Source organism: Brassica napus, chromosome C9 (assembly GCF_020379485.1).
Source record: "Brassica napus cultivar Da-Ae chromosome C9, Da-Ae, whole genome shotgun sequence".
In the NCBI taxonomy this organism is placed as follows: domain Eukaryota; kingdom Viridiplantae; phylum Streptophyta; class Magnoliopsida; order Brassicales; family Brassicaceae; genus Brassica; species Brassica napus.
The window spans coordinates 30,389,082-30,410,727 of NC_063452.1; the positions used below are offsets into that span (position 1 = coordinate 30,389,082).

Below are 21,646 nucleotides of genomic sequence, written 5' to 3' on the forward strand. Positions count from 1 at the left end.
ATGTTAGGGACTTAGAATCATGGTCTGGTCCATATGGAATCAAAGAAGAATCAAGAAGATGTTGTGTGGATAAGAAAGGGAGCTGGCGCCAAAGACAGGCTGGAACAGGCTGGCTTTTGGCTGTGAAAAGAAGTAAAGGGGACCATGTATCTGGTCTGATATATGGGAAGATTCAAGGGAGCCTCACTGCAACCAATCAGGCGCCAGTCTCCACCTTGACCATATTCAAATCAGCCAATCATACAACAGCAAGAGCACAGCCAATGAGAGACAATGACCAGCTCAACTCTCCATCTGATCCATCCATTTACTTCAGTTAATTATAACCATTAGATATAGGTTATGAGATTGCAAATGTGAAGAGCATATATAAGCTCATGTTGGCGTTTTGTAATGCTTTAAGTGAGTATGGGGGATTTCCCCATCTCCTTCATAATTATAAAAGTGTGTTCTTGATCAGTTTCCCTTAATCTACCCCTTTCTTAGTCTCTAATCTCTTAATCTCTCAAAGTCTCTTTGTTTCTGATTCAAGTTCATACTAGTTTCATCAGACCTCTTATTCAACTAGTTCAAGACCTTATCTTTGCCTTTAATGGCGTTTTCATACACATACATAGTCGGGGCTCTGAAAATCTCACAATTATGAGGGATTAGCCCCAAATATAGAATTGATAGGTTGTTATATTCATCAATAGGATGTTCTTACTGCTTGTGTTCTAGAGTCGCAAACGAGAACCCTGATCTTAGAGTCATTAGGCACAAGTGATAGCTTGGTCATTTCACTGAACAGATCCTCATTGAACTAGGATTGCTAGAAACAAGTGATAACTGATCTAGGAACCCTAGTGAGTACTTTATCAACCCGCGCACAAAGCTTGGTAGAAGCGTGTCAATCGATATTTCAATAGAACAATCGATCCATGTCGTGAAAGGTGTATCGATTGATATTCCTCTAGAATCATCGATCGACACTTTCTAATTGATCAAACCGATTGTTGAGATCATTAGATCTAGTCAATAGACGAATCTAGAAAGCGAATGCTGATCGATTTATTCTTAATTGTTGAGCTCTTTAACATCTTGCATACAACAATTAGTCTCTATATCATTATAGTCCTGATTACCTGAATAGAAACCTTAGATCTAGCAACCATCCTTCCATCAAACAACTCTCAGTCCCATAAGAACAACTACCTTGTTCGCCCCTGCAAATTTACTATATCTACTGCTTTTATAATCTATTAGCCTAGCTTAATCACATAACTGTTAGATCTTTTGTGTGCCCTAGCTCCCTGTGAATTCGATCCATAAGTGCTACAATTCGACATATTATTTGAGAGAGTATATATCACTCCTGAGGGTAATTTAAGTGATATCATGTACTTAGGGAGACGAAAATGCTGACTGGTTTCCGTAATCTCTACATAACGTAGAATCTAGGTCTAGTCTAGCAAACTAAGTTTTAGACAATTTTCTCTGCCTCATTCTATTATTCTTTATTGTTCATGCAGATCTTGCGAATCGATTCAATCTCTCTCAAGACAGAGGAACGGTTTCCATGAGATCAACACAGCAAGCTTAGCTCTCTGTCTCCTCGAAAGAAAGAGAGAACTCAATACACACATTCCCTCTTAAAACCAACTCATCCCATCATCGTCTATAAATCGACCCAAATCACTGAGCAGTTTAATCTTCAGAAGAAGAACAGATGGGACATGTCACAAGATTGGTTCAGCCGTCCTCCTTTGTAAGATACTCGTACTCCCATACTTTACAACTTTTTGTTTCGGCATCAAAATAACGGTTTCGACAAAGCAAACTCTTATAGCCCTTGACAGCAAAAACTTAGGCAATACAATGCCTCATAAAAATCGTCAAATGGTAAAACGAAACTCTAAGATTTGTCTAAACGCTAGGGAAAAGTTGAACCTTCAAACAACATAGTCTCAAAAAATTCTACAGCAGCTCTTAACGTAATTGTGTGTCAAGACAGCCTGTACTAATAGCACCAAAGTATTAAGGTATATAACCTGTTCGACTTAACAAAACTGATCTCGTATAACCAAAAAGGGTTGCTCCGAAATTTCTAAGAACAAAGAAAGTGACGGATAAGTATCAAAATGATTTGCGAGAAAGAACGCACAAAGGAGTGAGCAAACAAGGAGAAAACTTTTTCCTCGCTCGTTGACCAGAACTCCCGCTGGTTGACCAATTTGTCCCTCTCAGGCAACGTATGTACCCTGAACGTTTCCCATAAAACCTAGAAAACAATTTCTCAAAAAAATCATAACAAAATAACTTTCGTAAAAACTCGATGAATTACACAAAAAAATTTCACGGATGATTAGATTGAAAACGAAAATGTTTCTAGTCAAATCTGCAGAAACATCACTCGTAAAACATTACTCCGACGTTTCTTGACAAAGGTTTTCAAGATAGTTTTCATAAAACCGGTTACCCACGACTTTCATATAGCTAAATCATTTTGTACGAGATAGTCTTCGGAAAATCACAATTTATCAGAAACAACTTGGCGGAAAAAAACATGACAGAGGAAAAAATACTATTACCTCAAAAACTTCACAAGCAGTTATGAGCAACAAGCTCCCATTACATCTACACGAAACACTCTCGGAGAACATAATGCAAAGATTCTTTCGTAAAAAAATGCACCAAATTGTATAGCCGGACCGAGTTATATGAAACAACTTTCGAAAAACAAAACAAGTTTTACAAAACAATAGTTAACATGACCTTCGTACATAAAAAGCAGAGCTATACGATTCGTCTTTCAGATACAAAGCTAAACTGTCTCTTTTGGCGTTACGATTGAGCAGATAACCGCCCTCAGCCTTAAGGCTCATAAGCTTTAACCACACACTCCTTGGCATTACGGCCGGGGATTTGGTCTCGAGCCTCTTCGGCTTCATCTTCCTCAGTGATGACTAAAACAAAGTTTGGCGAAGTCTTTCAGAACAATACATTTTACTAAAACATAGTTTGGCGAACCACTGGTTCCCGTCGTAGAAAAAGTTAAAAAGTGTAGTAAAAATTATCTTTGAAGCATGACTAATGTTTAACTTTTAAGTCAAATACTAAACAGTACATTTTTACAAAAACATGTCTCTGCCGATGAACTACTGGTTCCCAGTGGCGGAGGGAGGTAGGGAGTAAGGGAGGCAGCTGCCCCCTATGAAATACTGAAATAATTACTTTTCCATTGTTTATCTGAGAATTATATGATTTTAGTTGTGACTTTTTTTCTACTACCCCCTATAAATTGAAGATAAATTTTAACTGCCTCTGGTAAAACTTTCGTTTGGCTCCGCCATTGCTGGTTCCCATCGTAAAATAAAGGTTTTATTCTTTTTGGAATGAACGGAATAATCGTCTCCACAGGCAGACCTTCGCACCATACTCCTCTCTTATACTAAGCATAGGCTACTTAGCCTTTAGGCATTGCCTTGTAAAACAGTTTCCTTCTCATGCTTTTAACTAGTAATCCTTTATAAAAAAATGTTCAGTCAAAAAAAAGTTATTAGTGTAGTAAAACTCAAAATAAAAATGCATTTTAAACCTCCAGTGTTGTCATAAACCCATCTGGATTTGGTGTTGAAGAGTTTTTTTTTTTGAAACACTTAGAAGAGTTTCTTAGATTGTAAGTATATATATATAACAATGAATTAATACAGTATTTTGAAGATGCATTTAACCCTAGCTTGGTACATTATTTATTTTCAGGTTACCAAATAATGATATTGTCTTCACCACTGATACTGGTGAGGAGTCTAAAGCCATCATGCTGAAACGAAACAAAAATGATAATTGGTCTGGATTACCAGAAAGATCAATATCAGAAATCCTAATAGACAATGAAGTAAGTTATTAGTATATTTAAAAAAATTAGAGACGTATTGAAACATCAAAAACTTCTCAAAACATCGTACATTAAGAAACATAGGGAGTATTTTGTTTTGGTTTGGTTCTTTTTTCTTTTTCTATTAACGGATTTAAATAAATTGCGTATCAAAAAAATTGTTTAATTAAATTTAAAATTAGAAAATAACCCTGTGCACAGCTCAAGTCAGACTCTAGTTATATATTAAATTTGTCATCTTCGATTCTTGTATTTTAGCATCAAAATTTTCTCATTTGATGTACGTTGTGTAGATAGAATCTTTAGTTTATTTGGTTTATGAGTATAATATAAAAACCAAACATAATAACTTGGGCAATTCTCCATAATAGCCTCTTTTTAGCTTTTGTCTCAAAAATGATATTGGAAGCTAAAAATCACAACAATAACCTTCATTAACTGTTCAAAAGACTATAATACCCTCGCTTTAAATTAAATAAAACAATTGAAAAAAAAAATTCAGAAACATCTTCGATCTCTCTCACGGCGACGAACGAAACGTCATCATCTCCGACGAAGAACACTAACATCATCTCACGGCAACTCCGATTTCTTTCCATGATCCCCGGCAAAGAACATTGTCATCATCTCCGACGAAGCGCGTCGATTCTCCAACGACGCCATTTCCGAATGATTATGAAGTCTAGGGTTTTGAGATTCAAATATGGGGCTTCTATCTTCAATGATAATTGCTTGCGTTTTAGAGTTACTTGAGAACTAATAAGTTTGCTTTTCTGTATTAATCGAATATATTTACTTTGAGCAGTACAAAAATCTAAGGTAATGCATCTTATATTCTCGGAAAAGTATTTGCCTTGCTGGGATTTGGTTATGCCGTTAACATGTTCGATAGAATGCTTCTGAGATTGGATATTTAGTAGCACAGAAGTTAAATGCTGCTGTTGTGATCAGTAGAACTGTTCTTGGCTATTTATTTCCATGTCTGTGTGTGTTGATGTTTTAGTTCTCTTGTTCCTCTAGAAGTTATAGCTTTTTCTTGTTAAGAACACATATAAAAGTTATAACTTTTTCATGTTCTCTTTATTCGCAACTGTAATGTGCCTCATTAGACTGTTTGGTACTGTTTGTAGCTGAAGAGAACCACTATTAACCCGAGAAGTTGTTCTGGTAAAGACAAAGCTCTGTTGCGTTTGTTGTCCAGCGAAGGAAATGTCCTTGGAAGTTGTTGGAGCTCAAATCAAAGGCTGCTGAATTGTGGAAACACAAGGTTTTTAGGTAATGTACCTTTTGATTTTGTTGTTTTCTAGATACAGTTGAGCTACATCTGAATCAACATCGTTTTATGACATTTTTAGTCTCTTCTTGCTTGGGCTTGTGAAACTAGTGTTTTTTTAAGTTTCAGGAAAGATTTGGGTAGTTTCTAGAAAGCTTTCCCGAAAATATGATGTTAACAAATTTGAAAACCTTTTTGCTTGGCTTACACATATTGATATCTTTGATAGACTTGTGAATTTGCTTATGACTTTTTTGGTCTCTTGTTGCTTGTGCTTGTGCTTGTGAAACTTTTTGGGAATTTTTATTATTTTAGGAAGGACTGTTTAAGATTCGAGATACCTTTCTAGAAAATCCGATTAAAAAAATTTGGCTTGTTTATGCAGGACAGTAACACTATGGGAGATTCATTACATCATTAAAATGTTTGGTACTATTTGTAGCTAAAGAGAAACGCCGTTACCTGAGAAGTTGTTCTGGTAAAGACAAAGCTTTGTTGCATTTGTTGGAGCTTTAATCAAAGGCTGCTAAATTTTGGGAACACAAGGTTTTAAGGTAATGTACCTTAGATTGTGTTCTTTTCTAGATAATGTTGATTCTGTTTGATTATGTGGTGGTATTTTATCTGCCATTCCAGTGTGACTGAGTGTGACTGAGATGAGTTTGCTTGTAAAACTTTGTGGGGTTTTTGTTTTTGTTTTTTTTTTTAACTGTGGGAAGGTGTTTCAAAATTTCAGGATAGCTTTCCAGAAAATCCGATACTAGAAAAATTGAATTTTGTTTGTCTTCGTTACGCAGGGCAGCAACATGATGGGAAATTCAGTACCTGAAATACTAGCACTGCATGAGCTCAAGTATCCTATAAGATCACAGCCAAACTCAAGAGTGAAAATAAACCAATACTTGAGCACTGCTTATATCAAAAATGTCTAGGTATTCTGAAGCCAGAAGAGTTAGATAGAATCCTTGGACGTTTTTTTCATTTAGATTGTTATTGAAGAATTCTCAGGATGTCTTGAAGCATTCTGTAATTCTATCAAGAAAATGTTAAAATGTGTTATCATTGTAAAACACATATTATATTCTATCTAGGATAGCTTATGGTAATTTTAGGATGGTATAGGAATATAATCCATTGATTTGTATTCAATTAAAAAACCGATCCGATTCCAAGAAGAATCGAACGCGGGTTGAAGCAAGTGTTTTATTAAGTTTTATAAAAGAGGGGGTTTAGCCGCTAGGCCGAGGAGAATCATCTGGTAGTAGCTAAAACATAAATGTATTTAACCATAAATTTTATATAATAAATGTTGGAAAGAATTTGAAATTTCTGGATGGGTTTCTAGAATAGTCGAATATCAGTGTGTTTCTTTCTAGCAAACAAGTTTAAACTAAAAAAATAAATGAGATCAAATTGTGAAATTGGAATTTTGGAGAGAAAAAGAACAAATATACATATACCAGGATTGGAACCTGAGATCTCTGGGAAAAGGGGAATAAAGTGTAGCCTAAGCCACTAGGCGAAGTGTGTTTCACTTGTTTGTTGATGTAAGTAAAAGAATATAATCATTGAGTTTTATTCAATTAAAAAAATAAAAAAGCTATCCGATTCCAAGGGGTATCGAACGCGGGTTGAGGCAAGTGTTTTACTATGTTTCGTATGAGAGGGGTTTTAGCCTCTAGGCTGAGGAGAATCATCTGGTAGCAGCTAAAACATAAATTTATTTAACCGTAAATTTTATATTATAATTGTTGGAAAGAATTTTGGAATTTCTGGATGGGTTTCGAGAATAGTTGAATATCAGTGTATTTCTTTCTAGCAAAGAAGTTTTAACTAAAAAATTGAAATGAGATAACAAAAAACTAAGGGCTGATGTCTGCATATTTTGGATATTTTAAATTGTGATTTGAAATTTTTAGAAAAGATGCAGTTAAACCTAAATTTTATATTATAAAAGTTGGAAAGCATCCAACTTAATCAGGATAGGCTTTTAAAAAAATATATATATGTGGTATGTTTAAATCAGGAAGGTTATCCTGATTACTTACAAAAGCTTCCAAAACGTTTTGGTATATGCTCATGCACATATTTCTTAACCACAAAAAAAAAAATCTGAACAAGACAGCTTAGTGGCAGGCATCCCCCACGAGCAATTGTCACCAACACACTGCAATACAACTCTTGACTTGTTAGAATAGATAGTCTTATATTCAAACGTCCACTCTAAAGCCCATTTCTTCATCCTCAACATTAACTCTCCCTTGCTCTTAAAATAGCTATTCACTTTAATAGCACCAGCTCCTCTCGTTGTTGGTGAATAGTGGTTTAGTCAAACATAAATGAATATATTGACAAACGTACTTATATACCATATTTACGATAGCATATAACGTATTTAGAATGGGTTTCCAGAACTTGTTTTCAGTGCATTTAAGCAAAGTCCCAATTATATATGTCATGAGTTTAGCCAAGATATCATGTGTTTAGCTAATATACACCATATTGTTCTTGAAAAATGTTTTCTTCTTGCATATCTCCATCCAACATAAGATCCACATTTAACAATCTTTTGTTTAGTTCAGACTCTGTTTTTCAAAAAATCTTTTGTCATGAATGTTGACTTGGTTATGTTCCTGAAGTTTCATACGAAGATTGCAAGGAAATCAATTATTTTACTTGTCGGAAATTTTCGGGTTCTGAATCTAATAGGAAAGCATGTTACATAATCTGGATAGCTTTACAGAAACCAAAAAATAGAAAAATAATGTAGATGAAGAAAAGTCTTGTTCGGTGGGAGATCGAACCCGGAGGGAGAGTGTCTTTAGTGTTTCGGAATGTTAGCAGTTTAGCCGCTTGGCTGACGAGAATCATCTGTTCATGTTTAACACATAATTGTATTTAACTCCCACTTGTGTATCATAAATCAAGGAAGGTATTTCGAATCTTCTGGATGGATTTCTAGAATAAAATATTAGTTTATTTCTTTGTAGAAAAGTTTAAACTAAAAAAATGAAATGAGATTAAAAACTGAGAATTTGATATATGCATATTTGGTAAGTTTCAAATTGTGATATTTTCAGACAAATTGTGAGGAGAATCATCTGTTCATGTTTAACACATAATTGTATTTAGCTCCCACTTGTGAGGTTAATGGATGTACATGGAAGAAGACAAATTATCTTTGTTGTGTTTCCCCTTTTTCACCTGAATGGTAACGTAACAATGTCAAAGTGTGATTGCAGGTCTCAGATGCTTTCAACAACAACCATTCTAATACTGACACCGATAACGCTGGTGATAAAAAGCTTAGTGAAGCTTGTTGGAGGCACAACAAATGCATAGGTATCAACCGCTAGCGTTATGTTGTACCTAAGCTGTTTCCTGATGAGTTTTGAAGCCATACCAAACATCCTATGGATTTTTAAAAAGCTGCCGGATTTCTCTCCAAAGTACTCACTTCCTTCCCAATCTCTCAAAGGATTGTCCTTTTTGTGTGTTTATCGATTGTATTTGATCTTGTTCCTCATGGTTCTGTAGTTTTATGCTAAGCTTGTTTGCGGGATATGTCTCTGATAGGCTAATTTAATACCAACCATAGCATTTCATCTGCAAGGTCTTAATCATGTTTGGTCTCACGTCTAAGCATTTAGATACAATTCGATGTTAACTTTGGAATTTGAAAATTGCAGCCTAGTCGTAGTAGAAACCCTGTGGTGAAAAGCCTGTCTAACAGGTAAGATCCTTAGTTAATAATCTCTTTAAGATAAATGTTTATTCATTTCTTAAGAAAATTGTTATTTATTTTACTTGTTTGATTTTAGGAAGAAATTTTAAACATTCCTTGTTCGGGATGGCTATCCTAAATTTGAACAAAGTCTTCCAAAAGATTTCAAAAAAGTGAACAAGGCAATCTTAAGGCAATCCTTGTTCCGGATGACTATCCTAAATTTGAACAAAGTCTTCCAGAACAAGCAAGAAGAACCAATCTGTATATGCTATGTTGATACACTTCGTCTCCAAGAAGAACCAATCTCTTGTCATAACAGAACTTTAATATCTCTCTTAAGTTAGCTTCAGTGAGACACTAACCAGTTGGGTTTATGGGGTTAATAATCACCATTGCCATTAACCATATGTCTTAATCAATAAAGAAGCTTCTGCATTAAGAGTTCTACTCACTGTATTCCTTGTTAACATCAAGTCTCCAGTTATCAGTCTCTTCAAAATAAGGAACAAGATTTGCCTCCTAACAGAGATATGGTACCTGAGTAAAGTGGTTAATGTGGAACTGGAACCATAATCTACCAACCATGAAAAGCTTATCAGCCTAATAAAACTAAACAAAATGTCTCATATAGGAACAAGGTCATTACTCCATCTTTTGGTCCTACAATAGAGTTAAAGATTTGCATCACACCTTTTCTAGTTCCATCAGTTAGAAATATGAGTGTTCTGGTTCGTTCTGGTTCTAATGATAAGAAGTCAAAAGTCTCAGAATATGATCTTTCTTTCACAAGAGATCTGTTTGAAGCTATTACCTTAGATATCTATTATGATGTTAAATGAACTCAATAACTTCCTTTTGAACTCCTGGAAACGTCTTTAGTCAATGTAAACACTTGATTAAAAGATTAAAGCAAAGAGCAACCATATCACGAAGAAATGTAAGAGGCTTATGTTTTAATGCATCAATGTTCCCAACATTTATGAAATTGATCCGTTACATATATTTACATTCTATATCTTCAGGTTGATAATAAGAGCAAGTGAAAACTAATGATTTTGCAAAAGGCATAACAAAAAGGTGTTACCTTTATGTCTTATTTCTAAAGCTCAGAAACACGAAAATAGAATTCACCGCTGATTACTTACAGTCTTCATGTTTTCATTGAGGGACTCATAGTCTAATGGCTTGAAAGACATTTTCAGAATTGAATTTTTACACAAAAAGCAAACACGTTTAGCTCGATTACAAAGTGACAGCGAAGATGATTACGAAAGAGATGTTGACGATGGAATGAGCGGAGATGATGACGGACGGGTTGATCGCGCTGGAGATGATGATGAGGGTGGAGATGATCGATGCCGGAGATGATGAATGCGGAGAGGATCGATGCCGGAGATGAGACAAGTTGTCGTCGTCGCTTTTGTGATTTCAATTTTCAGAAAAAATGTAATTAGAGAAAGAGAATGGTAAAATGGTAAATGACCATATTAAATAAAATATGTTTGTGTCTTTGGGCTTTGGAATCTAAAATTGGGAGAAAAAGTTCATATAGGACTATCTAAAACTATTTCTCTAATAACTTCATCAAGCAACTTTTGTATCTACATGTGGTCACTCTTATCTCACATAAACAAGCGCATCCAGGAGGGGATGAGAATGGCGATTCCAAGATCCAGATAGACTTGACGTCGATCCTGCACTCGGCGGTCTCTGCATCATCGCAGGGGAGACTATCCGACACTCCCTGTGTATCGAGGTGGTCCCACGGCGTTCCTGGAGGTTTCGTAACTGCCGTCTTGTTCAAGCTTTCCTGTTGCCGCTTCGTCTCTTCGCTTGGTGGAGCTTCCTTCGAAGCTTTGATCTCCCTCTGATCATCACGTTCTTTGACGTGGAGATCACAAGAATTAGCCGCTGCGTTCACGTTCCACAGATCCGATCGCATCCGCTCTCATCTGATCACTCACGTGTCCTCAAGCTACAGCACGAATCTCTTTGATTTGGCTCGGCGATTTGATCTATACGAGGATCAAGTAGACGTTCGGTATACATGGGGTCATCTTACAGATCACGTTCTAGCCACATGGCAGACATGAAAGGAAAAGGTATCCTTTACGAGGATGACGACGCGCCGATCATTCTGATGGATCAGGATGATTCACTGATCGTTAGCGAGTTCAGTCTCTCGTTTATAGGCAAGGTACTCAACCTGAAGAAACAAAACGTTGAGAAGTTACTTCAGAAGATGCCATCACAATGGGGCATGGAAGATCGCATTACGGCTAATGACCTGGGCAATGGGAAGTTTCTCCTTAATTTCACTTCGGAAGAGGACCTCAGCTCTGTTCTTCGACAGGGTCCCTTTCATTTTAACTTCTGTATGTTTGTGCTGGTGCGATGGGAACCCATTGTTCATGATGATTACCCGTGGATCGTTCCTTTTAAGGTTCAAGTGATTGGCCTCCCTTTGCATCATTGGACGGATACAAATCTTAGGAACACTGGGGCAAGATTAGGCCATGTTCATGTTGATTCTTTGGATGTGGCTGAGGGCAGCATGCTCATTGATGTGGACTCTAGGAAACCCCTCAAATTCTCAAGGAAAGTGGAGTCGAAGGATGGAGATGAGGTCACCATTGAAATCAAGTACGAGAAGCTATTTAAGCACTGCTCTACATGTGGTATGCTTACCCATGAGAAGGATCATTGTCCTTCTTTGGATGTGCGATCGTGACTTCAGTCTCAAACAGAGCGACCTGGTATCTTTACGAGGATGCAGGTTCCACAGGATAAGGCACAGTACCATAACTTTCACACTGAGCACAAGCCAAATGTATATGACCGTCAGCCTTATGGGCAACGTATGGAACCTGCCAGACACGCAGCTCAGTCAAGGTATGGCGAGGATGATAGGAAGTATGCACACAGGACGCATCAGTCTGGTAATCTCCGTGCTACGCATTCTGATAGGATCATGAGACGCCACAATGATCCTAATCGGAGCAATAGATATGGAGCTTCTAAGGGTCCATATGACCGTAATCTGAGGTAGACTTGGTGAGAGAAAGCTGTGAATACTAAGCGTCCAGCCACAGTGCCAATGGCGCCAGCGTCAACACCAATAAGCTTTCGACAGATTGTTCCTTATGAACAACCTACTGGTACAAGTAACAATGGTTCCCATGGTGTGATTGAGTATCAAAGCGGCAGGTCAGGAGAGGGTATCAGTGCTAGAGGTGCTAAGAGATTGGCCAGTGCTATTGTAACGCCATCACGTATTGACCATGACATGGAGGAGAATGTCACAAAGCGGGCAAAGGAGCTTACTCGCTCTCTTTCTTTCACGAACCTTAGTGATCACGAACCGGTAACCGTTCCTGCAGACAATCAGATAATTGGTGCTTTGAATGACATGGATATTGAGGATAATCGGGAGGATGGAATGATGGAATGTGAAGGGATAGATGAGGATTTACGTGGTATTGACCTCAAAGAGATGGAAGAGAGAGAAGGGCAGCAGGCTGCGAGCATGGTAGCAAAGGGGCCTGCGACTTCAGAACCTGATAATAGAGGGTTGAAGCACAGTAGACAAGGTAATAAGGTGAATGTCCCATTGGGCTTTCAGAGAAAAAAATTTGAGATCCTTCGTCGAGGATCTCCTCGGAAGTCTTCTTCTTCGTCTCAAGGAGCTCATATGGCTAGAGATTCGAGCAGGTCAAGGAAACATGATCAGAGTTCGAAGAGGCAGAGAAGTGGTGTTTCCAAAGGTGTGTCCAAAAGTGATGGATTGATGGGTTCCAAAAACTCATCACATGAGTATAAATGAGGACACTCAGTTGGAACTGTCGAGGGATTGGAAACGACCTCACAGTTCGACGCCTTACGGAGATGTGTGAGAAGCATCGCCCAGGACTTGTGTTTCTTTCTGAGACGAAGAATAGGAGGCCGCTGCTGCAAAACATTCAGGCCGATTTAGGATTTGATCATTTATTTACCGTTGAGCCACTTGGCCTTAGCGGAGGTTTAGCTTTATTTTTTATGGATGATTTTCAAGTTAATGTTTTATTTTCGAATAACAGAATGATTGACATTGAGGCAGTCATTGATGGAATAAAAGTTTTCATGACGTTTGTTTATGGTGACCCTGTTTTGGAACGACGAGATGAAGTTTGGGAACGTCTTACGCGTTTCTCAACAACTAGAAATGGACCTTGGTTCATGATAGGAGACTTTAATGAAATAACATGTCATAACGAGAAAACAGGAGGAAGACAACGCCCTGATAGCTCCTTTCTTCCTTTTAAGCAGATGCTTAATGATTGTGGCATGTTAGAATTTCCTTTCACGGGAGATATGCTTTCTTCGGTGGGGAAGAGAGCAGGAGGATCAACAGTTCGATGTCGCTTAGATAGAGCAGTAGGAAATGCGGACTGGCATGAGAAGTTTCCCCACTCGACTGTTAAGTACATGAGGCTATGGGGATCGGATCATCGTCCGATTCTTGTAGACATACTCATAAAGCCAACGAGAAGATCTAAAAATTTTAAATTTGATAAAAGATGGTTGGATAATGAGGAGCTACGGCAAGTTATCCTTGAGGGATGGAAATCTCCTGATCTTCCTCCAAACGCGAATATTATGGAACATATTTCCAGCTGCAGGAGAGCCTTGAGTGAATGGCGAAGGCAAAATAATGTCAATTCGGCAAAATTATTGGAAGAGCTTAAAGAAAAGATGGAAGGCTTGTATGCAGATGATAATGCCACAACTGAGGAAATTGCAGCAGCTCTGAAGGAACTCTCACATGCTCGTAAAGCGGAAGAGATGTTCTGGAAGCAAAAGAGTCGGGTGTTTTGGCTGAGAGAGGGAGATAGAAATACAAAATTTTTCCATGCCTTGACGAAGCAAAGAAGAGCAAGAAATAAGATCACACAGCTCTTAGATGAGAATGGGAATATTATTGAGGATGAAGAAGGACTTGTAGCCATTGCTACTAGTTATTTCAGGCAGATTTTTGAATCATCAAACCGGAGGAAATCGAAGAGGCGCTAGCTCAGGTGCCAACAACGATAACTGGTGCTATGAATGATGACCTTATAGCTCCTGTCTCTAAATGGGAGGTCAAATTAGCGCTTTTTGCCATGCACCCAGAGAAAGCTCCAGGACCAGATGGGATGACTGCACTTTTCTACCAGAAATTTTGGGATATAGTAAAGGAGGATTTAACTCTTATGGTTAATAAATTTCTTCTTGAGGGGACGATGGTGAACAGACTGAATGACAAAAATATATGTCTCATCCCGAAGATAACAAAGCCTAATGCAATGACTCAATTCAGACCCATTAGCCTGTGCAATGTCAGCTACAAGATAATCTCTAAAGTCTTATGCCAAAGGTTGAAAAAAGTGCTACCAGGTTTGATATCGGAAACCCAGTTAGCCTTTGTTGCTGGGAGACAGATTTCAGATAATGTTATGATCGCTCAGGAAATGTTCCACGCATTGAGAACGAAACCGAGTGGACGAAATAAAAGGATGGCCATCAAGACAGACATGAGCAAAGCATATGATAGGATGGAGTGGTCGTTTATTGAAGTTGTCCTACGTAAAATGGGATTCTCAGAAACTTGGACTAGCTGGGTCATGCGATGCATTACATCGGTGAAATATAGGGTTCTCATGAATGGAGAGCCAAGAGGGAATATTATTCCAGGTAGAGGACTAAGACAAGGAGATCCTTTGTCTCCTTTCATTTTTATTGTATGCACGGAAGCGCTCGCTAGCCTTCTTAATCATGCAGAGATACAAGGGAAGATAACAGGGATGCGTGTTACACGCACGTGTCCGTCGGTATCCCACCTTCTCTTTGCTGATGATAGCCTTTTCTTCTGTAAGGCGGAGCCCCATGAATGTGAAGAAGTAATGAAAGTAGTCAGGAAATATGGTAAAGCATCTGGTCAATGCATCAACTTTGACAAATCCTCCTTACTCTTTGGTAAGCGGATTAATGCAAATACGAGACAAGAGATTAAAGACGCACTTGGGATACAGAATGAAGGTGGAATGGGAACATACTTAGGCATCCCCGAAGACATAAGCGGATCTAAATGCAAACTTTTTGCATTTCTGAAAGATAAGCTGATGCATAGAGTGAATGGATGAACATGTAGATGGCTCTCAAAAGGTGGAAAAGAAGTACTGGTAAAATCCATTATGCTCGCTCTTCCGACATACGTCATATCAACTTTCCTGCTCCCATTGGAGATATGTGAAAATTTGGCAAGTGCCATTGCTCAGTTCTGGTGGAGCTCGAATCCACCAAAAAGGGGAATACACTGGGCGAAATGGGAGAAAGTCTGTCTACCCAGAGAGGAGGGTGGAATTGGCTTCCGATTGATTCATGACTTTAATCTGGCGCTTCTGGCTAAACAACTATGGAGACTAGTACAGTTTCCTGATTCCCTGGTCGCCCGAGTCTTACGGGGAAGGTACTATAGATTGAGCTCACCACTGAGAGTAAGCCCTGTTAGTAGCTCATCCTATGTGTGGACTAGCATCTCTGCTGCAAGAAAATTGCTGCTACTGGGGTTTAGACAGAAGATACACTCAGGCTATGAGGTTAAGGTATGGGAGGATCCATGGATTCCATCGAATCCCGCCAGGCCAGCTGCCCCCATAGCTCCTGTGATGAACCCTAACATGAGAGTAAGCGATCTTATTGATCAGGGATTGAAGGATTGGGATGTGGGACTGTTGGAGAACTATGTTCATCCTGAGGATATACCACTCATAAGGAGTTTGGCCATAAGCTCAACGCACCGTCGTGATACTTTCTGCTGGAACTTTACAAGGAGTGGCCAATACACGGTTAAATCTGGATATTGGGTGGCACATAATTTATTAAAGTTAACAGAGGAGAAGGAAGTTTTGGAGCCAAGTATTACAAAGCTCCAGGCCTTTGCATGGAAACTGAAGGCCCCTACGAAGATATGTCATCTTATGTGGCAGTTGTTAACTGGTCATGTGGCAGTAACGAGGAATTTAGTTAGACGCAATATGCGGTGTGACAATTACTGCCCAAGATGTGGAGAAGCAGAGGAGACTGTCACACATGCAATCTTTGAATGTCCACCAGCCCGTCAAGTATGGTCTTTATCTTCAACCCCGACGTGCCCAAATATTTTTCCGGTATCGAGCGTATACACAAACATGGATTATCTATTTTGGAGGAAAAATAGTATCATGGAGCCAGAGCAAGACAGGTATCCTTATCCCTGGATAATATGGTTCATTTTGAAGGCTAGGAATGAAAAACTCTTCAGGGGCATAGATAGAGATCCTCTGGAACTAGTTAGACATGCTGAGAGTGAATGCCATGCATGGTTTGAAGCTAATGAGGTGGTACAAGCAGTTACACAAGACACTATAAATGAGGAACCCCAAGCCGTATGCTTGGAAAATATTTGTTTACAAGATGGTTCTTGGACCCTTTCAGCTAACTTTAGTGGATGTGGATGGACATGGATGGATAGCTCAGGGAATATTCAGCTTATGGGGACAAAAAACTTCCCTCGACGTGAATCAGCCTTGCATTCGGGGGTAGAAGCACTGCGGTGGGCGATGGAGAGTATGCTGCAGCACTCGACCTGCCAGAGCTTTGGGACAGACTGTAAGGAACTGATTGCTATGGTTAAGGATCCTCAGGCGTGGCCAAGCTTTGCGACAGAATTGGAGAGAATAGAGACGCTACAGATATGCTTCCCGGACTTCAACATCACTTACATTCCACGGGCGCATAATCAGACTGCAGATTTTCTAGCTAAGACTGCTAGATCTTTTCGTAGAGAGTTACACTTTGTTGGTTGTTCTATTTCGGTTTGGTTACCCAGACCACTTCAAGTTTGAGTAATAGAATAGCCTTTTGACGTCAAAAAAAAAAAAAAAAAATTAAAAAAAACAAGCGCATGCAATACTCTCATTCAAACACAACAACCAATTTGGAGAGAAAGAGAGTGAGAACCTTTTGAAATCAGTTGGTCAGTCAACAGCACAATATTACCATCTGTACAGAGTTCTTGATTTTATGATGATTAAAATGTGAAAAAAACTTAAAAAAAAAAACTTTTTACTTGTGTTTAATTCAACCAAACGATCCATTTGTTTGGGTAAACAATAAATGCTTCTTTAAAAGAAAAGTTTCAACTTCCCGTCACATGAAAATACATTAAAAGTGTCGAACCTTTTGGTTGCAGAGCATTTAATCAGGAACAGTTCGAAACTTTGACAAACAAATCGACATCCGAGGATTGTAATTAAGCGGAATCGAACCAGAGAGAAAAGGTTTCCTCCGGTACACGTCTTCTTCTTTCATTTTCTTGAATGATTCCTCAAGTTTAGTCCTGTTGGAAATTCATACCGGTTTATAACAATTTATAAATCAAGCTATGAATTCAGTTGTCTAGAATCTCATGTAAATACTGAAATAAATCTAGATCTTACGGTTTTGAATATACCTGGCTACTCGCAGCGGAAAGATGAATAAACCAAGTCGAGATTTCAAGCACTCCAAACGTCGTGCCTCTATCGGTATCCACACGCACACAAACTGGATCGATACGGGATGCTAGTGCCGTCGAGATCAAATCTCAAAGAATTTGACAAACTCTTTTGTCGCTTCAAGTTTCGTTTTTGCGGCCGAGAGATGATCTTTTAAGGTAATAATAAACATATATGTGTTGAGTTAACCTAATTACATCACGTGGTCATTACGTCAACGTAATGGGCTTAGTGATCCAAATCCAGTTTAGATTTAGGTCCAATACACAATACATGTTTATTATTTCTTTTTATCTTATAAACAGAAGATCATCAAAACTCTAATAATAGTTTAATCCAAATTAAACTTAATAATAATTTGATCCAATTTGCTTAGGTGTGTGACCCTGTAGGATCATATAATATTAGTAATGAATTCTCAATTCATAGATTATAAGCGGTTTCTAGCAAAACATTATAACCACCTAATATTATATGACGGTCGAATCTCGACGTTACAACTTTAACTAGAGTAAGTACAACAGATTTCAGGACATTCCCAACAATCTCCCACTTGTACTGGAATCATCTATTCCCATAATCCTTTTGTCTCTATATCTCAATCTTAGCATAAGGCAAGAACTAGTGTCATCCTTATTAAGCTAAATCACTTTTATCGAACTCTGATTTATACTGATAAAAAAAACGACTGACATTCACCTCGTTTGAGCATGGCCATGCATTTCTCAGTATCAAATCTTCGATAGGCCCAAAGATATTTATCTCCCGTTATATGGGAGGGACAAATCCCATCTTGTTCCATCCCTGTTCCTTACAAACTTCATAGAACACCTAATCAATGCCTTTATAATCACCAGTTACGGCTGACGTTTGACAAGGTCAAAGTGAACTAATCCACATGTAAAGAATCATGACGAACTCAGGTCTAAGGACTATACTCTATAGTCGTAATGAGAAACTCTTATGACACTCATATAACAAACTTGTAGAGCTCTCATAGCGGGTCATTCCGATCATGTGTTCTCTAACACATATCCATGTGATTGACTTCAATACTACATATTGAATGACTCCACGAAACTTAGTCATCAATCACCTCACATACTAGTCATTCTCAGTTATTAATGTCCCAAGTTAACAACCTTGACTAGGGACTTCAATAATTTATAACATCTCTCACCTATAGGGTTTCATGATCAAGTCACGTACTTGATGACCTATAAGAATGATATAAATTATTTTGGAAATTTTATTTAATTATCCAATAATAAAATAAATCTGAAACAACTTCATTAATTTTAAAACATAACCAAATGTATGTAAACCTGAACATCATATCATAAAAGAAAAGTCTCCCACTAGAATCAAGATCACATCTTAAGAAACTTTATGCCTATAGCAGTAGTGTGACTCTCATGCTTAGGTCGTGGAAGAGGTTTAGTCAATGGATCAGCAACATTTGCATCCGTTGAGACTCTGCTAATCTTCACATCTCCTCTATCGACGATATCACGAATGAGATGATATCTCCTTTGAATGTGTTTGGATTTTTGGTGGGATCTAGGTTCCTTTGCCTGTGCGATGGCTCCATTGTTGTCACAATAAAGATCCACTGGGTTAGAAATACTCGGAACCACACCTAGTTCAGCAATGAACTTCCGAATCCAAACAGCTTCCTTTGCTGCTTCAGAAGCAGCGATGTATTCAGCTTCAGTCGTTGAGTCTGCTACGGTGCTTTGCTTGGAACTCTTCCAACTCACTGCTCCTCCATTAAGACAAAAGATGAAACCAGATTGTGATCGGAAATCATCTTTGTCCGTCTGAAAGCTGGCATCAGTGTAACCACTCACAACAAGTTCATCACTTCCTCCATAGACCAAGAACTTATCCTTAGTATTTCTCAAATACTTGAGGATAGTCTTGACCGCTGTCCAGTGACTTTCACCTGGATCAGACTGGTATCGAATCGTCATGCTCAAAGCACATGCGACATCTGGACGAGTACAGAGCGTGGCATACATGATAAATCCTAGAGCAGAAGCATATGGGATTCTACTCATGCGCTCTCGCTCATCATGTGTCGACGGACACTGAGTCTTGCTGAGAGTTATGCCATGGGACATCGGCAAGAAGCCTTTCTTGGAATCATGCATCTTGAATCTATGCAAAACCTTATCGATATAAGTATCTTGACATAATCCAATAGTCTTATTTAATCTATCTCTATAGATTCTTATTCCAAGAATATATGCAGCTTCTCCCATGTCTTTCATTGAGAAACAACCTCCAAGCCAAGTCTTTACAGAATTAAGCATAGAAACGTCATTTCCAATGAGAAGTATGTCATCTACATACAACACTAAGAAAACAACCGCGCTCCCACTAGTCTTCTTGTAAACGCAAGGTTCTTCTTCATTTCTAATGAAATCAAACTCTTTGATAACCTCATTAAAACGAAGATTCCAGCTCCGAGATGCTTGCTTCAAACCATAAATGGAACGTTGAAGCTTGCATACTTTCCCAGCACTTCCAGGGACTGTGAAACCTTTAGGTTGTGTCATGTGCACATCCTCTTCGAGATTTCCATTAAGGAAAGCTATTTTTACATCCATTTGCCAAATCTCATAGTCATAATGAGCAGAAATTGCTAGGAGAATCCGAATGGACTTAAGCATTGCAACTGGTGAATAGGTTTCATCATAGTCAATACCATGAATTTGTTTGTAACCTTTAGCCACCAATCTAGCTTTGTATATCCGTATATTACCATTCATGTCAGTTTTCTTCTTGAAAATCCATTTACACTCAATGGTTTTAACACCATCAGGTAAATCAACCAAAGTTCACACTTTGTTTACTGACATGGAGTCCATTTCGGATTCTGCGGCTTCTCGCCATTTATCGGAGTCTGGGCCCATCATAGCTTCCTCAAAGGACGTAGGTTCATCACTCTCTATTATTAATAGATCATGATGATTTGTCACCCAAACCCCATATCTAACAGGTTCGTGACGTGTCCTTTCGGACCTACGTACCTCAGGTTCCACAGGTGTAGATTCTATGACTCTTCGTAAATCTAATTGATCATTTTCCTGAGAGGATGAAACATTTTCCTGTGTTTCTCGAACTTCTTCGAGTTGTACTTTACTCCCACTGTTCTTCTTAGAAAGAAACTCTCTCTCAAGAAAAACGCCACTACGAGCAACAAACACTTTGTTCTCAGTGGAGTTGTAAAAGTAATAACCTTTGGTTTCTTTTAGATAACCAACGAATAAGCATTTATCAGATTTTGGTCCAAGGTTATCTGTAAACATACGTTTGACATAAGCATCAGAACCCAAATTTTCAGAAAAGACAAATTTGGAACCTTTCCAGTCCACATCTCATATGGAGTCTTTTCAACTGATTTTGATGGACATCTATTCAGCGTAAACGCAGACGTTTCTAGAGCGTATCCCCAAAAGGATGGTGGAAGATCTGCATGACTCATCATAGATCGAACCATATCTAATAAAGTTTGATTTCTCCTTTCGGACACACCATTCCATTGTGGTGTTCCTGGAGGAGTGAGTTGTGAAACAATTCCACATTCTCTCAGATGATCATTAAACGCTTGACTCAAATATTCTCCACCTCGATCAGATCGAAGAGATTTTATTTTCTTGTCAAGCTGATTTTGTACTTCATTCTGAAATTCTTTGAACTTTTCAAAAGATTCAGACTTATGTTTCATTAGATAAACATAACCATATCTACTGAAGTCGTCAGTAAATGTAATGAAGTACTGATAGTTTCCTCTAGCATGTATACTCATTGGTCCACATACATCAGTATGTATAAGTTCCAACAAGTCTTTGGCTCTTTCACCGTGTCCAGTAAAAGGAGCCTTAGCCATTTTACCCAATAAACAAGATTCACATTTTTCATATGATTCATAATCAAATGAATTCAAAAGTCCATCACTATGAAGCTTTTGAATGCGTTTCTCATTTATGTGGCCCAAACGACAGTGCCAAAGAAAAGTCTGATTCGTGTCGTTAGACTTGAATCTTTTGGTACTGATATTATAGACAGGAACGCTTTGGTCTAGAATATAAAGTCCATTCTCTAATGGACGGCTTCCAAATCCAAACAAGGAATGGAAATAATATTGCTACTATAATATTCCTACTTATAGCAGGTACATAGTAGCAATTCTTAAGTTCTAAAACCAAGCC

At 38.3% G+C, this 21,646-nt stretch overlaps 1 protein-coding gene and 1 long non-coding RNA gene across 2 annotated transcripts; both read left to right on the forward strand.

The window, feature by feature from the left end:
• Positions 1-1,321: 1,321 nt before the first annotated feature.
• LOC111215985 lies at positions 1,322-6,329 on the forward strand. Its single transcript, XR_002664693.2, has 3 exons — positions 1,322-5,152; positions 5,536-5,704; positions 5,948-6,329. It is a non-coding gene; the product is annotated as an uncharacterized LOC111215985 (long non-coding RNA).
• Positions 6,330-13,955: 7,626 nt separating this feature from the next.
• On the forward strand, positions 13,956-17,134 carry LOC125592583. Its single transcript, XM_048767837.1, has 3 exons — positions 13,956-14,586; positions 15,058-16,730; positions 17,126-17,134. Exons 1-3 carry the CDS (start codon positions 13,956-13,958, stop codon positions 17,132-17,134), a joined length of 2,313 nt encoding a protein of 770 aa, XP_048623794.1.
• The last annotated feature ends 4,512 nt before the right edge of the window (positions 17,135-21,646 follow it).

Excerpts from the sequence above, each read along its gene's own strand:
- LOC125592583 (XM_048767837.1), top strand. The coding sequence starts at position 13,956 with ATGAATGATGACCTTATAGCTCCTGTCTCTAAATGGGAGGTCAAATTA. Across the intron at positions 14,587-15,057 it reads AAGAGGGAATATTATTCCAG|GTGGAAAAGAAGTACTGGTA; the intron begins GTAGAGGACTAA and ends GGCTCTCAAAAG.